Source organism: Trachypithecus francoisi, unplaced genomic scaffold, assembly GCF_009764315.1.
Source record: "Trachypithecus francoisi isolate TF-2019V2 unplaced genomic scaffold, Tfra_2.0 Lachesis_group6, whole genome shotgun sequence".
Taxonomy (NCBI): Eukaryota; Metazoa; Chordata; class Mammalia; order Primates; family Cercopithecidae; genus Trachypithecus; species Trachypithecus francoisi.
Window position 1 is genome coordinate 85,336,354 of NW_022681471.1, and position 16,863 is coordinate 85,353,216.

At 42.2% G+C, this 16,863-nt stretch overlaps 1 protein-coding gene across 8 annotated transcripts in view; it reads left to right on the forward strand.

Moving 5' to 3' along the window:
- Positions 1–16,863, forward strand: part of PHF8 (PHD finger protein 8) — a 118,292-nt gene that overhangs the window by 88,545 nt on the left and 12,884 nt on the right. For all 8 annotated transcript variants that reach the window (XM_033202022.1, XM_033202020.1, XM_033202021.1 and 5 more), the window contains one exon: positions 3,190–3,285. In XM_033202022.1, the coding sequence (XP_033057913.1) occupies positions 3,190–3,285 (96 nt within the window). The remainder of the gene's footprint in view (positions 1–3,189; positions 3,286–16,863) is intronic.

A 16,863-nucleotide genomic window follows, 5' to 3' on the forward strand; every position in this document is an offset into this window, starting at 1 on the left:
TAAGCAGAACTTTAGTTGCATCCCCAAGTTTTATGTTACAATTTCATTTTTATTAATGGAAACATTTTCTGTTTTCCTGTGGGATCTCCTCTTTGACCCATGTTTATTTAAAAGTATGTTTAATTTTTATGTATTAGAGGTATTCCAGTTATCTTTCTGTTGCTGCTTTTTGTTCTGTTTGTTGAGACATCATTCTTCTGGTTTCCTTTTGTTCTTTGTCAGTGGTTTCCTTTTGCTCTTTCAGCATAGTTGATTTAAAGTCTTTGTATGGTAAATACAATGTCAAAGCTTCCTTAGGGACAGTTTTTGTCAGTTTCTCTTTTTTTTTTCCTGTAAATGGGCCATACTTCCCTTTTCGTTGCATGCCTCGTGATTTTTTTTTGTTGGAAACTGGACATTTTGAATATTATAATGTGGTTTATTCTGGTAGTCAGATTTTCCTTCCTCAGTTTGCTTTTGTTGCTTGTTATGAACTACAGTCATCTGTTGTTTAGTGACTTTTCCCAGCTACTTTTTACAAAGATTGTATTCCTTATTGTGCAGTTAGAGTCTCCATTCCTTAGCCTCATTAGTAAGCTGAGATTTTCTGATAGAGATTTCCTGACAACTTTCTTTGTTTGGCAGACAGGAGTACAGTGGTACAATCTTGGCTCACTGCAACCTCTATATCCCGGGTTCAAGCAAGCTTCGTGCCTCAGCCTCCTGAGTAGCTAGGATTACAGGCATGTGCTACCATGTCTGGCTGATTTTTGTATTTTTAGTAGAGACAGGGTTTCGCCATGTTGGCGAGGCTGGTCTCGAACTCCTGACCTCAAGTAATCTACCTGCATCTGGAGTTTCTTAAAGACATGATTTTAGCAGCCTTTTTCTTTGTTAATCACCCCCTTTCTTGTTGTGAGATTTTTATTGAACTCCAGAGTTCCATAAAAGTTGTTCTGACAGTTTTTGCCAGGTTGATGGTTGTTTCAGTGGAGAGACAGATCCTTGGAGCTCCCTATTACTCCATTATCAGTGGTGTCACTCCTCCCTCCCTGCACCCTCTTCATGTGTGTGTGCGTGCGCATATTTTTTTTGTAAAAAACATACCATTAAATTTACCATCTTTTTTCCGTTATTTACCTTTAAGCTCTGTTAGAATTGACAAATTTACCGTCTTAATCATTTTAAAGTGTACAGTTCAGTACTGTTAAGTATATTCACATTGTTGTGCAACAGATCTCTATAACTTTTTCATCTTGCAACACTTAAACTGTTCAACCCTAAACACTTTAATTCCTCCCCCACCCATTGGTCATCCAGTGGCGTGATTCTGGCTCACTGCAACCTCTGCCTCCCAGGTTCAAGTGATTCTCCTGCATCAGCCTCCTGAGTAGCTGGGATTACAGGTGTGTGCCACCACACCCAGCTACTTTTTTGTATTTTTAATAGAGACAGAGTTTCATCATGTTGGCCAGGCTGGTCTCAAACTTGTGACCTCAGGTGATCCACCTGCCTCAGCCTCCCAGAGTGCAGGGATTACAGGCATGAGCCACTGCGCCCGGCCTCTACTTCCTATTTCTATGATTTTGACACCTTTAGATACTTTGTAAGAGTGGAATTGTATAGTATTTGTTCTGGCCTTTTTTTCGTAGCCTAATATCTTCCGTGTTTATCCATGTTGTAGTATGTGATAGATTTCCTTTTTTTAAGGCTGCATAATAACTCTGCTGTGTGTACACACCATATTTTCTTTCTTTTTTCCTTTTTTTAAATTTTACTTTTCTGGGATACATGTGCAGAACGTGCAGGCTTGTTACATAGGTATACATGTGCCATGGTGGTTTGCTGCACCCATCAACCTGTCATCTACATTAGATATTTCTCCTAATGCTATCCCTCCCCTAGCCCCCCTCCCGCTGACAGGCCCCAGTGTATGATGTTTCCCTCCCTGTGTTCATGTGTTCTCACTGTTCAACTCTCACTTATGAATGAGAACATGTGGTGTTTGGTTTTCTGTTCCTGTGTTAGTTTGCTGAGAATGATGGTTTCCAACTTCATCCATGTCCCTGCAAAGGATACGAACTCATCCTTTTTATGGCTGCATAGTATTCCATAGTATATGTGTGCCACATTTTCTTTATCCAGTCTATCAGTGATGGGCATTTGGGTTGGTTCCAAGTCTTTGTTATTGTGAACAGTGCCACAATAAACATACGTGTGCATGTGTCTTTATAGTAGAATGATTTATAATCCTCTGGGTATATACCCAGTAATGGGATTGCAGGGTCAAATGGTATTTCTGGTTCTAGATCCCTGAGGAATCGCCACACTGTCTTCCACAATGGTCGAACTAATTTATACACCCACCAACAGTGTAAAAGCATTCCTATTTCTCCACATCCTCTCCAGCATCTGTTGTTTCCTGACTTTTTAATGATCACCAGTCTAACTGACATGAGATGGTATCTCATTGTGGTTTTGATTTGCATTTCTCTAATGACCAGTGATGTTGAGTATTTTTTCATATGTTTGTTGGCTGGATAAATGTCTTCTCTTGAGAAGTGTCTGTTCATATCCTTCACCTACTTTTTGATGGAATGTTTGTTTTTTTTAGCCCAGGTGATCTTTTTGTTCCCTTTGTGTGCGTTAAGCATATACCGTTTATTTCTTCATTCACGTAGTAAACAGTTACTGAGAACTTATGCTTCATTGTGTTAGTAGGCTCCCTTAATTTGAAATAAATAATACATGTTCCTGCCCTCATGTTAAATTGGAGGCAACAGATTTACTAATCAGCTCTTAAATACTATATAACAGCTTCAGTAGAGGGATGGCACAGGATGCTATGGAGAGCCAAGTAGGAGGCATCTCAATCAGATTAGGAGAGGGAGGGCAGAGTTCTTGTGGAAAGTAAATCTAAAGCTGAATTTTGAAGGGTGAGTAAATAAAGTAACTCATGAAGTTATTCACTAAATGGATGTTGGGTGAATGAATCAGAATTAGGTGAATCTAGGAGAAGGACATTTGCCGCAAGGATGCAAAGTAGAACGACATGAAATGTATGTGGTACATTCAGAGACTCTTGGAGTTGAGTACGGATTAAGTAAAAGGTACATTTTTAGGGGAAGGGTAGGAGCTGGAGTAGGTGTCATTCTGTCTTCACCCTTTGGATGAAATCTCATTTTACCCTGTTTTCCCCTCTCCCTGCAGTCTATCCTTCGCTGGAGTCTGACGATGATGACCCTGCTTTGAAATCTCGACCCAAGAAAAAGAAGAATTCAGATGATGCTCCATGGAGTCCTAAAGGTAATCTAGTATTCTGTCTCTTAAACTCTGTAGGGGTGGTCAGGGAAAAATAGACTTGAGGTAGGAGGGATATTTAATGTCAGAAGACCTGAATCAGTCACTCATTTGTTTATTCAGCAAACATTTGAGTGTCTGCTGTGTGTCAGGCACTGTGTTAGGTTCTGGAGCTAAAATGACTAATAAGACACAGAGTTTATGTAATTAGTCCAATAAAATCAGAGGTAATGGAGCATGTTACATTTGATACTATATGGTTTGAGATAAAAGGAAGACCTTGAACAGATTTTAGCAAGCAGTCGGAGGCTTCTGAGAATGTTCTGATACCATCATCCCAGTGCTCTGGTAGTTTTGTTGTCAAGGAGGGAAATTCTGCTGAGTGTTGAGCTCCATAAGGTCCAAGATTATCACCTATACTGAAAGGCCATCTCTGAGGAGGGAAGAATGACCATTGAGTTGAACATGGAGTTTAGAGGATAATGGAAAAATTTTCTTCATCTCCTTGGCTGGATAGTATTCACACTGAGGATGCATCCTTCAGTTAGTTTTTGCTGCTTAACAGTCTATCCAAAACATAGTGACTTAAAATAACATTTAATAATTTCTCATGATTCTGTGGTTGGCTGAGCTGTTCTTCTAGTCCAGGCCAGCTTGCCTGGGCCTGCATGGTCTCAAAAGTTCTCCTTCAGGTGTCTCAGACCTACTTAGATGGCTAAGGCTTCTCTCTACATGGTCTTTAGTCTACCAAGCTCTTCCACAAGGTGGCAAAAGGTTTCTAGCAGCCAGAGAGGACAAGCCCCAGTGTGCAAGCATTTTTCAAGCCTTTGCTTATGTCATGTTAATGTTGTCCCATTGGCTAAAACAAGTTACATGGCCAAGCCTTGATCCCATGGTGGGAAATAGATTGCACCTTTTGAGAGGAGAACTGCAAAGTCACATCGCAAAGGATCATGCATACAAGGATACATGAGCACACCGAGGGCCATTACTGCAACAGTCTGCCATAGAGGTCATTGGGATTTCAGTACCTGTGGTTCCCCAGCAGATAAAGGGCTTGCTCTTCTCACCCTGCCTTATTTAGACTTTTTGGTGTTTGCTTGAGGTTGGAGGCGGTGAGGTAGGGGTAGCAGGGCATTCATCAGAAGTGTTATGTTAGTGAGTTAATCAGTAAATGTGTCTTTTTAAAAAAAATTTGGGGGCCGGGTGCGGTGGCTCAAGCCTGTAATCCAGCACTTTGGGAGGCTGAGACGGGCGGATCACGAGGTCAGGAGATCGAGACCATCCTGGCTAACACGGTGAAACCCCGTCTCTACTAAAAATACAAAAAACTAGCCGGGCGAGGTGGCGGGCGCCTGTAGTCCCAGCTGCTCGGGAGGCTGAGGCAGGAGAATGGCGTAAACCCGGGAGGCGGAGCTTGCAGTGAGCTGAGATCTGGCCACTGCACTCCAGCCTGGGCCACAGAGCGAGACTCTGTCTCAAAAAAGATATAAAAAAATAAAAATTTGGGGCCGGGCGTGGTGGCTCACACCTGTAATCCCAGCACTTTGGGGGAGACCAAGGTGGGCAGATCCCCTGAGGTCAAGAGTTCAAGACCAGCCTGACCAAAATGGTGAAACATCGTCTCTACTAAAAATACAAAATCAGCCAGGAATGGTGGCGGGCACCTATCATCTCAGCTACTTGGGAGGCTGAGGCAGAAAAATTGATTGAACCCAGGAGGCCAAGGTTGCAGTGAGCTGAGATTGCACCATTGCACTCCAGCCTGGGCAACAAGTGTGAAACTCCGTCTCAGGGGGAAAAAAAAATTGGCTAGGCCCAGTGTGGCTCATGCCTTTAATCCCAACATTTTGGGAGGCTGAGGCGGGTGGATCACTTGAGGTTAGGAGTTTGAGACCAGCGTGGTCAACATGGTAAAACCCCATCTCTACTAAAAATACAAAAATTAGCTGCATGTGGTGGCATGCACGTTTAGTCCCAGCTACTTGAGAGGCTGAGACACGAGAATTGCTTGAACCTCAGGAAGTGGAGGTTGCAGTGAGCTGAGACCGTGCCACTGCACTCCAGCCTGGGCAACAGAGCAAAACTCTATCTCAAAAAGAAAGAAAACTTAGGCCTATTTTTAAATTTTATTTTCTCCTATCATTTCCAAGTTTATTTTTCCTGTCAAATTTTTCTGGTTAGCACAATAGAAAATTTAGAAAATATTGCAAATAAAGGGAATTATAAAGAAGAAACCACCTGTGAATCCACCACCCAGAAGCAACCAATGTTAACATTTTGACATGTTCCTTATAGTCTTTTCCCTATACATTTTTAAATTTTTATGGTTTAAATCACACGTGTATACCATCTTTTTAAAATTTTTATTTTATTTTATTTTAATTTTTTTGAAACGGAGTGTATCTCTGTCCCAGGCTGGAGTGCAGTGGCGGGATCTTGGCTTACTGCAATCTCCGCCTCCCGGGTTCAAGCTATTCTCCTGTCTCAGCCTCCCGAGTAGCTGGATTACAGGCACGTGTCACCATGCCTGGCTAACTTTTGTATTTTTAGTAGAGACGGAGTTTCACCATGTTGGCCAGGCTGGTCTTGAACTCCTGACCTTGTGATCAACTTCTGTCATTCTTTTTTTTTTTTTTTTTTTTTTGAGACGGAGTCTGACTCTGCCGCCCAGGCTGGAGTGCAGCGGCGCAATCTCGGCTCACTGCAAGCTCCGCCTCCCGGGTTCACGCCATTCTCCTGCCTCAACCTCCCGAGTAGCTGGGACTACAGGCGCCCGCCGCTGCTCCCGGCTAATGTCTTGTATTTTTAGTAGAGATGGGGTTTCTCTGTGGTCTCGATCTCCTGACCTTGTGATCCGCCCGCCTCGACCCCCCAAAGTGCTGGGATTACAGGCGTGAGCCACCGCGCCCAGCCAATTTTTTTTTTTTTTTTTTTTTTTGAGACGGAGTCTCGCTCTGTCGCCCAGGCTGGAGTGCAGTGGCCGGATCTCAGCTCACTGCAAGCTCCGTCTCCCGGGTTTACGCCATTCTCCTGCCTCAGTCTCCCGAGTAGCTGGGACTACAGGCGCCCGCCACCTTGCCCGGCTAGTTTTTTGTATTTTTTAATAGAGACGGGGTTTCACCGTATTAGCCAGGATGGTCTCGATCTCCTGACCTCGTGATCTGCCTGTCTCGGCCTCCAAAGTGCTGGGATTACAGGCTTGAGCCACTGGGCCCGGCCTTTTTTTTTTTTTTTTTTTTTGAGACAAAAGTCTCACTCTGTGGCCCAGGCTGGAGTGCAGTGGTGCGATCTTGGCTCACTGCGGCCTCTGTCTCCTGGGTTCAAGCGATTCTCATACCTCAGCCTCCAAAGTAGCTGGGACTATAGGCGCGCATCACCACACCCAGCTAATTTTTTTGTATTTTTAGTAGAGATGGCATTTTGCCATGTTGGCTAGGCTGGTCTCGAACTACTCACCTCAAGTGATTCACCTGCCTTGGCCTCCCAAAGTGCTGTGATTACAGGCCGTCAATCTCTCTTGATTACCTACTTTGTAAGATATAGTTGTTGGTAACCCTAGGGTCCTTTTGTAACCTTCTGTGAACCATGTTTTCCCTTGTGGGAAGTAAATCTAAAGCTGAATTTTGAAGGGTGAGTTAGTACAGTAACTCATGAAGTTATTCACTAAATGGATGTTGGGCGAATGAATCAGAATTAGGTAAATCTAGGAGAAGGACATTTGCCGCAAGGATGCAAAGTAGAAGGGCATGAAACGTATGTGGTACATTCAGAGACTCTTGGAGGTGAGTATGGATTAAGTAAAAGTACATTTGTAGGGGAGGGGTACATTCCCTTTTGTAACCTTCTGTGAACCATATTTTTTTGTTTATGCTATCAGGGTTATTAACATATACATTGTTGTTGCTACTCTACATTGACTGACTAGAAATTAACTGTAAAAATCGCAAACCAATAGAGATATCTGGCCTTTTAAGTTAATATTATATCATAAGCATGTTCTTATGCCATTGTTTATAAATAATATTTTTAATGGCTACAAGATATCAGTTCCATGGATATACCTAATATATATGTAATTTCTAACATTTAGGCTATTTTCAAGTTTTTACAATTAGTAAATTTAGAGTGAATATCTTTATATGTAAATGTTTATATCTCTGATCATTTACTTAGGATGGATCACCATGAAACCTTAGAGGGGCCAAAGTATGTGAGGTTATACAATGAAAAGTTTCCTTCCCAGCCCTGTTACATAGTCTTGTAGTTCCCCACCTGGAGTCATCTAGTGTTATCAGTTTTGTTTGTTTGTTTTTGAGAAGGAGTCTTGCTCTGTCACCCAGGCTGGAGTGCAGTGGCGCAATCTCCCCTCACTGCAAGCTCTGCCTCAAGCCTCCCAAGTAGCTGGGACTACAGGCGCCCACCACCACGCCCGGCTAATTTTCTGTATTTTTTAATAGAGACTGGTTTCACCATGTTAGCCAGGGTGGTCTCGATCTTCTGACCTCGTGATCCGCCCGTCTCGGCCTCCCAAAGTGCTGGGATTACAGGCATGAGCCACCACACCCGGCCATCAGTTTTTTAATTTATCTTCTCAGAAGACAGTTTACACATATACAAGCAAATGCATGTATATGTTTTCTTACCCCCACTTTTTTTTACTCAATTGGAAACATTTTATACACTGTTATGTGCTTTGCTTTTCTCTCTTAAGAATACATCTGGGCTGGGCATGGTGGCTCACGCCTGTATCCCAACACTTTGGGAGGCCAGGGAGAGCGGATCACAAGGTCAGGAGATCCAGACCATCCTGGCCAACATGGTGAAATCCCGTCTCTACTAAAAATAGAAAAATTAGGCCGGGCGCGGTGGCTCAAGCCTGTAATCCCAGCACTTTGGGAGGCCGAGACGGGTGGATCACGAGGTCAGGAGATCGAGACCATCCTGGCTAACACGGTGAAACCCCGTCTCTACTAAAAATACAAAAAAAACTAGCCGGGCGAGGTGGCGGGCGCCTGTAGTCCCAGTTACTCAGGAGGCTGAGGCAGGAGAATGGCGTGAACCCGGGAGGTGGAGCTTGCAGTGAGCTGAGATCCGGCCACTGCACTCCAGCCCGGGCAACAGAGCGAGACTCCGTCTCAAAAAAAAAAAAAAAAAAAAAAATACAAAAATTAGGTGGGCGTGCTGGCACACGCCTGTAGTCCCAGTTACTCAGGAGGCTTAGGCAGGAGAATCGCTTGAACCTGGGAGGTGGAGGTTGCAGTGAGCCGAGGTTGTGCCATTGCACTCCAGCCTGGGCGACAGAGCAAGACTTCATCTCAAAAAAAAAAAAAGATTATTGATACTTATTGCAAAAGTGTTTCCCAGAGAAGTTGTACCAATTTACACTTCCATCAGCCATGTGTGAGTGCTTATTTATGATATGTATGCAGGCATTGAACACACCAGTTAGGAGTAGTATTTGATTATGAGTAATGTCTCAAGCATCCTTAGTGAGTGCTTATTCTCTCAGAATCACAAGATGGCTACTTCACCTCCAGCATTGGGTTGGGATCTGGGCTGCAGTCAGGAAGAAGAAAAGCAAAAGGAAAAAGGGACAGGCATGCTGAGCGCTGAGCATTCCCTCTCCCCGAGGAGTTTTAAGTTCCCTTTTTTTTACACATCTCTTTGGCTGAAATTGTGTCAGATGGCCAAGACTATGAGCCAGAGATGCCAGGGATATAGTTTTTATCTAGGCATATTGCCGTCTCACAAAATGAGTGTTTTTGTTAGTAAGCGGGAAAGAGAGAATGATACTTGGTTGAGAATGACTAGTCTCTGCCGCGAGTGTTTTTTGTTTGTTTGTTTTTTTTTTTGTTTTTTTTTGAAATGGAGTCTTGGTCTGTTCCCCAGGTTGGAGTGCAATGGCATGATCTTGGCTCACTGCAACCTCTGCCTCCCAGGTTCAAGCAGTTCTCCTGCCTCAGCCTCGCAAGTAGCTGGGATTACAGGCACCTGCCACCACGTCCAGCTAATTTTTTTTGTTTGTTTGTTTTTTGCGACAGAGTCTCTCTCTGTCACCAGACTGGAGTGCAATGGCGAGATCTCAGCCTACTGCAACCTCCACCTCCTGGGTTAAAGCAATTCTCCTGCCTCAGCCTCCCGAGTAGCTAGGACTACAGGCACACACCACCACATCCAGCTAATTTTTTTTTTGCATTTTTAGTAAAGATGGGGTTTCACCATGTTGGCCAAGATGGTCTCCATCTCTTGACCTCATAATCCGCCCACATTGGCCTCCCAAAGTGCTGGGATTACAGGCATGAGTCACCACGCCCGGCCAATTTTTTGTATTTTTAGTAGAGACGGGGTTTCACCGTGTTGGCCAGGTTGGTCTCGAACTCCTGACCTCAGGTGATCCACCTCGGCCTCCCAAAATGTTGGGATTACAGGTGTGAGCCACCACACCCGGCTTCTACCATGAGTTTTTGATCTTTGGTAATTCGTAAGCAAACAATAGTATCTCATTGATGTAATTTACATTTTTTTGATGAAGCATATCCTCTATGTTTTATTAGCATCAGAATTTCTTCCATTGTAAATTGTATTTACATCCTTTGCCCACTTATCCATGTGGTTCTTCAAGCTTTTCGAGTTGCCCATTTTATATAATAAGGGAATAGTCATCCTTTGTTTCATACACACACATATACATTTTATACTTATAAGGTGCTTATGGTACTTCTTCATTCTACATGAAAAATCTGAATATTTCAGTATTAAGTGTTGATCATTGCATATTCAGAGAGTAGATAATTAACACCCTTACATTTTTTAAGCATAATTTTAAAATATCTAATGTATTGATCTACAAAGAATTGCTTAATATGTGGTACTGAGCAGAAGATACAAATTGGTTTTCCCCCCAAATAGATAACTGTTGGTGATAGAATCACATTCCCACTAAGCTGAAAATGCTTTCTTTGCCATGTCTACTGACTCATACATATCATGGGTTGTTTGAGGCACATCCATTTTGTACCATCAAAGTTCTGTTTGCTCTTGTGCTGGTATTTCACTTATTCACTACCTATTTATGACTTAGAAAACCTGCAGACTTTTTTATTTTGAGGCAGAGTCTCACTCTGTTGCCCAGGCTGGAGTGTAGTGGCCTGATCTCGGCTCACTATAGCCTCCACCTCCCAGATTCAAGTGATTCTCCTGCCTCAGCCTCCCAAGTAGCTGAGAGTAAAAGCACCCACCACCACGCCTGGCTAATTTTTGTATTTTTAGTAGAGATGGGGTTTCACCATGTTGGCTAGGCTGGTCTCGAAGTCCTGACCTCAAGTGATTAGCCTGCCTCGTCCTCCCAAAGTGCTGGGATTACAGGTGTGAACTACCACACCCAGCCAAAAAACTGCAAACCTTTAAAAAGTGGCTTTTAGTTAACTAAAAAGATAGCTCTTTAAAATGAAGAACACCGAGTTTAACCCAATAGGATGAAACTGTAGAGCACAGCTGCATTAGTTGGTGTTCATGGACCTTTGAATCTCCTATTAATTTCATGTAATTTCTATTGAAATGTTATGTAAATGCATGTATCTATGTATGTATATTTCTTTAGTAATTTTTATCACATTTTTTTTTTTTTAATCACATTTTCAAAGTGAGTTTTTAACTCAAAAAAGACGCATTCTACTAAGGCATTCTACTAAGGGGATTCCCATTAAGATCAGGAATACTGGCCGGGCGCGGTGGCTCAAGCCTGTAATCCCAGCATTTTGGGAGGCTGAGACGGGTGGATCACGAGGTCAGGAGATCGAGACCATCCTGGCTAACACGGTGAAACCCCATCTCTACTGAAAAATAAAAAAAAAAAAACTAGCCGGGCGAGATGGCGGGCGCCTGTAGTCCCAGCTACTCGGGAGGCTGAGGCAGGAGAATGGCGTGAACCCGGGAGTCGGAGCGTGCAGTGAGCTGAGATCTGGCCACTGCACTCCAGCCCGGGCGACAGAGCGAGACTCTGTCTCAAAAAAAAAAAAAAAAAAAAAGATCAGGAATAGGACTGATGTGCCCACTAACACTGCTATTATTTAGTGTTGTTCTAGAAGTTCATGCCAGTGTAATTAGAAGTGAAGCAATAAGAACTGTAACTATTAGAAATGAAGAGACCAAATCATGATGTAAGCCATTAGGGTGAGAATCCTGTTCACTTTTGTCCATCATTGTATCTGTAGCACCTTGCCTAGTGCCTGGCCTATAGGAGATGTTTAATAAATATTTGACGAGTGAAAGATAAGATATAATTTTATAATCGATACAGAAAATACAGATATGGGACTGAGCATGGTGGTTAATGCCTGTAATCCTAGCACTTTGGAGAGGTGAGATGGGAGGATTGCTTGAGCCTAGGAGTTCAAGACCAGCCTGGGCCACATAGTAAGACCCTGTCTCTGCCAAAAATAGAAATAAAAATAGAGATATGATATAATTATGTAATCTCAGAAAATGAAAGAGAATCAACTAAAAACTGTTAATACTGATAAGAGAATTCAGTAAATTGGGTGATCATTGGATATATACCAGATATCCAAAAATCAAGAAGTACTATATTAGTAATAACCATAATGTACTGAGAAAAGGAAATGCTATTGACAATAGCAACAAACATATAAAATATGCAAGAATAATTGTAAGAAAATAGTGTGGAACCGACATGAAGAAATAGAGATTTGCCATGTGCCTGGTTATAAAGACTGAGTGTTGTAAAGAGTCATTTCCTTCCAAATTAATGTATACATTTAACACTAGCCTAAATCAAAATCCTAATGGAATTTTGTGGGGAATTCATTCTAAAAGTAATTGAAAAAGTAAACAGGTCTAATTAGCTTAAAGAATATTGGGATAGAGAAAGTAAATGAAATTAGCCTATTACATATTTGAATATACTGTAGTGCTATAATAATCATAAGCACAAGAACAGTCAGTAAATATTTTTCCTTTTAAAAATTTTTGTTATGAAAGTTTTCAAACATAGATAAAATTCAAGAGGTTATTACCATGAATACCTATGTATATATATCTGTCACCCAGATTTAATAATGAACATTTTGTTGTATTTGCTTTATTCTTTTTTTCAAGGCATTTTAAGCAAAATCTCACGTGTTACGACATCTCTAGTTTTTTGCTGATTTTCTTTTCTTTTTTTTTTTTGAGACAGAGTCTTGCTCTGTCACCCAGGCTGGAGTGCAGTGGCACAATCTTGGCTCACTGCAAGCTGCGCCTCCTGGGTTCATGCCATTCTTCTGCCTCAGCCTCCTGAGTAGCTGGGACTACAGGCGCCTGCCACCATGCCTGGCTAACTTTTTGTATTTTTAGTAGAGATGGAGTTTCACCATGTTAGCCAGGATGATGTCCATCTCCTGACCTCAGCCTCCCAAAGTGCTGGGATTACAGCCGTGAGTCACTGCACCCAGCCTGTTATCACTTAATTTCAATACTACACAAAAGCTTAGCTGCTATATAGCTCCATTACCCTTCTCCTTTATGCTATTACTGTCACAAATTACATCTTTGTACATTGTGTTCATGAACATAGGGTTATAGTAATTGCTTTATGTAATTGTTTGTTAATCCAGATAGAAAAAGTTACAGAAGTATGTTGATAATGTCTTTTAAATATACCTAGGCCGGGCGCGGTGGCTCAAGCCTGTAATCCCAGCACTTTGGGAGGCCGAGACGGGCGGATCACAAGGTCAGGAGATCGAGACCATCCTGGCTAACACGGTGAAACCCCGTCTCTACTAAAAAAAAAAATACAAAAAATTAGCCGGGCGAGGTGGCGGGCGCCTGTAGTCCCAGCTACCCGGGAGGCTGAGGCAGGAGAATGGCGTGAACCCGGGAGACGGAGCTTGCAGTGAGCCAGGATCCGGCCACTGCACTCCAGCCCGGCGACAGAGCGAGACTCCGTCTCCAAAAAAAATAAATAAATAAAAAAAATTAAAAATAAATAAATAAATAAATAAATAAATATACCTATGTAGTTACCAGTGCTCTTTATTTCTTCATGTAGACTCAGTTGTCTAGTGTCCTTTCCTTTCAACCTGAAGGTTTCCCTTTAACATTCCTTTTTTTTTTTCCCTGAGACAGAGTCTCGTACTGTCGCCCGGGCTGGAGTGCAGTGGCGTGATCTCGGCTACCATGTAGCTGGGAATACAGGTGCCCGCCACCACACCTGGCTAATTTTTTGTATTCTTAGTAGAGACAGGTTTCACTGTGTTGGCCAGGCTGGTCTCGAACTCTTGACCTCGTGATACGCCCGCCTCGGCCTCCCAAAGTGCTGGGGTTACAGGCATGAGCCACCACGCCTGGCCCTTTAGCATTTCTTATAGGACAGGTCTACTAGTGTCAAACTATTTGTTTTTATTTATCTAGGAATATCTTGATTTCTTCATTTTTGAAGGATAGTTTTGCTGGATCTAGAATTCTTGATTGATAGTTTTTCTTTTAGCACTTAGAATATGTCTTCCCACTGTCTTCTAACCTCCATGGTTTCTCATGATAAAGAAATTGGTGTATTTGTGAGTCACTTCTGCCTTGCTGCTTTCAAAATTCTGTTGTTGTTGGCCAGGCACGGTGGCTCAAGCCTGTAATCCCAGCACTTTGGGAGGTCGAGGCAGGTGGATCACGAGGTCAGTCAGGAGATCAAGACCAATCCTGGGTAACACGGTGAAACCCCATCTCTACTAAAAATACAAAAAAATTAGCTGGGCATGGTGGCGGGCGCCTGTAGTCCCAGCTACTCGGGAGGCTGAGGCAGGAGAACGGCGTTAACCTGGGAGGCGGAGCTTGCAATGTGCTGAGATTGTACCACTGCACTCCAGGCTGGGTAATGGAGCAAGACTCCATCTAAAAAAAAAAAAAAAAAATTCTGTTGTTGTCTTTGGTTTGAGTTATGATGTGTAGCCTTTTAAATTTGTCCAGCTTGGAGTTTGTTGAGCTCTTGAATGTATAGATTGTTTTTCATCAAATTTGGAAAGTTTTTAGTTGTTACGTCTTCGAATGGGTGTCCTTCAGATCCCTTGGCTCTGTTCACTTTTCTTGATTCTCTTTTTGTGTGTGCTCATCAGACTGGATAATCTCAATTGACTTATCTTCAAAGTCAGTCATTCTTCCTTCTACCTGCTCAAATCTGCTATTGAAACCCTCTAGTGCAGTTTGCATTTCAGTTATTTTACTTTTCAACTCCAAAATATCTATTTGGTTTCTTTTTATAATTTCTGTCTCTATTGGTATTCTGTTTGGTGAGACATCATTCTCATACTTTCCTATAGTTCCTTAGACATGGTCTCCTCTAGCCTTTGAAAGCATTTAAAATAGCTGATTTAAAGTCCTCGTCTAGTAACTCCAACTTTGTCTAGGAAGTCAGGGACAGTTTCCACTGATTGATATTGTGTGTGTGTGTGTGTGTGTGTGTGTGTGTGTGTGTGAATGGCTATACTTTATTTCTTTGTTTGTCTTGTAATTTTTTGTTAAACTGTACATTTTAAATGCTGTGGCCACTCTGAAAATCAGATTTTCTCCACTCTGCTCCTCAGAGAACACTCTTTTTGTTGTAGTTGTGTTTTGTTTAGTGGCTTTTCTGAACTAATTCTGTAAAGTCTGTAAACTTTTGTGTGTGTGCCCACTGATGTCTCTACTCATTTAGCTTAGTAGATGTCTCATGATTGGACACAGTTTTCTTGAAATGCCTGGAACCAGTGAGTCTCCCAGTGCTTGCTGAGGGGCTCTCTATGTGCATGTTGGAGCATCCCTTCAGTCAGCCAGACAGTTTACAACTCTGTGGTAGCCTTCACTTCTATTTGTGTACCACCTCAAAGTCAGAGGTGCATGCTTAGGGCCTTCTCAAGTCTTACAGCCCCAACACATGCATGTGGTCTTCTAATTTGCAGAAATGTATGAGAACTTGTCAGATTCTTTATGGACATCTCGTTCCTTAGCTTTTTTTAACCATTTGGGTTAATCTGTTGTTTGTCACAACTCTTATCCGTCACCTTAAACAGCTATGACATTAAGCACATGCCTTTAAACATTTTTTAAAACACCCCAAGGGAGGGAGAGGCTTTTAGTACTAGGCTTTGAAAGAAAGCTCTAGCTCCTTTCTGCTCACTACATTGCTGGGAACGTGGGCTGCTATTTTTCAAGGTGTTCACTAAGCTGGGACAAGGTAGATGTGTCTAGGGCAAGTTAAAATACACGAAGCTCATTGTTCTTACTGAGATTCAGCTGTTTTTCTTGAATCAAGTGCTTTCCAGGTTGCTGCAAGCCTTTTGTGAATTTCGAGTTCTGAAAAAATTTATCCTAACAATTTTTGCTAGTTTTTTTGTTGTTTTTATTGGGGAGTGAATTCTTAGAGGTCCTTACTTTGCCATTTTTACTGATATCACCCATCATAACATCTCATCCTAAATACTTAAATATGCATTGAATGATATTTTCTTCCATAACCACAGTACCATTATATCTAAGCAAAGTAATATTTATTTCTTAATATTATCCAGTACCATGCATGTACTTATTCAAATTTCCCCCAGTTGCACCAAAAATATCTTTTGTAATTGACTTACTTAAACCAGAATCCGTTCAAGGATTACACAGTGCATTTGGTTATTATAATTTATTAGTCTTGTTCATTATTTAAAATTTGTTAATATGACTATTTTATTTTATTTTATTTTTTGAGACAGAGTCTCACTCTGTCGCCCAAGCTAGAGTGCAGTGACGCAATCTCAGCTCACTGCAACCTCCGCCCTCTAGGTTCAAGTGATTTTCCTGCCTAAGCTTCCCGAGTAGCTGGGATTACAGGCACGTGCCATCACACCTGGCTAATATTTTTTGTATTTTTAGTAGAGACAGGGTTTCACGATGTTGACCAGCCTGGTCTCAAACTCCTGACCTCAGGTGATCCGCTCACCTCGGCATCCCAAAGTGTATTATGACAGTTTTATTTTATTTTGTTTTGTTTTTTTATTTTATTTTTATTTTTTGAGACGTAGTCTCGCTCTTGTCCAGGTTGGAGTGCAATGGCACGATCTCAGCTCACCACAACCTCCACCTCCTGGGTTCAAGCAATTCTCCTCCCTCAGCCTCTCAAGTAGCTGGGATAACAGGTACCCACCACCAGGCCCGGCTAATTTTTTGTATTTTTAGTATAGACGGGGTTTCTCCATGTTGGTCAGACTGGTCTCGAACTCCTGACCTCGGGTGATCCGCCCGCCTCAGCCTCTGAAAGTGCTGGGATTACAGGCATGAGCCATAAAAGTAGAAGCGATAGCACGTGAATACCCATAGTCTGAATACCCAGATTCTACATTTTGCTGTAGTTGCTTGATTCATCTATCTATATCTATCTGGCTATCTATAGTTTTTGCTGAGCCACTTCAAAGTAATGTACAGTCATCATAACATATTTTACCCTTTAATAATTTAGTATCTCCTAAGAATAAGGACATCTGGCCAGGTGTGGTGGTTCACGCCTGTCATCCCAGCACTTTGGCACACCGAGGTGGGCGGATCATTTGAGGTCAGGAGTTCGAGTCCAGCCTG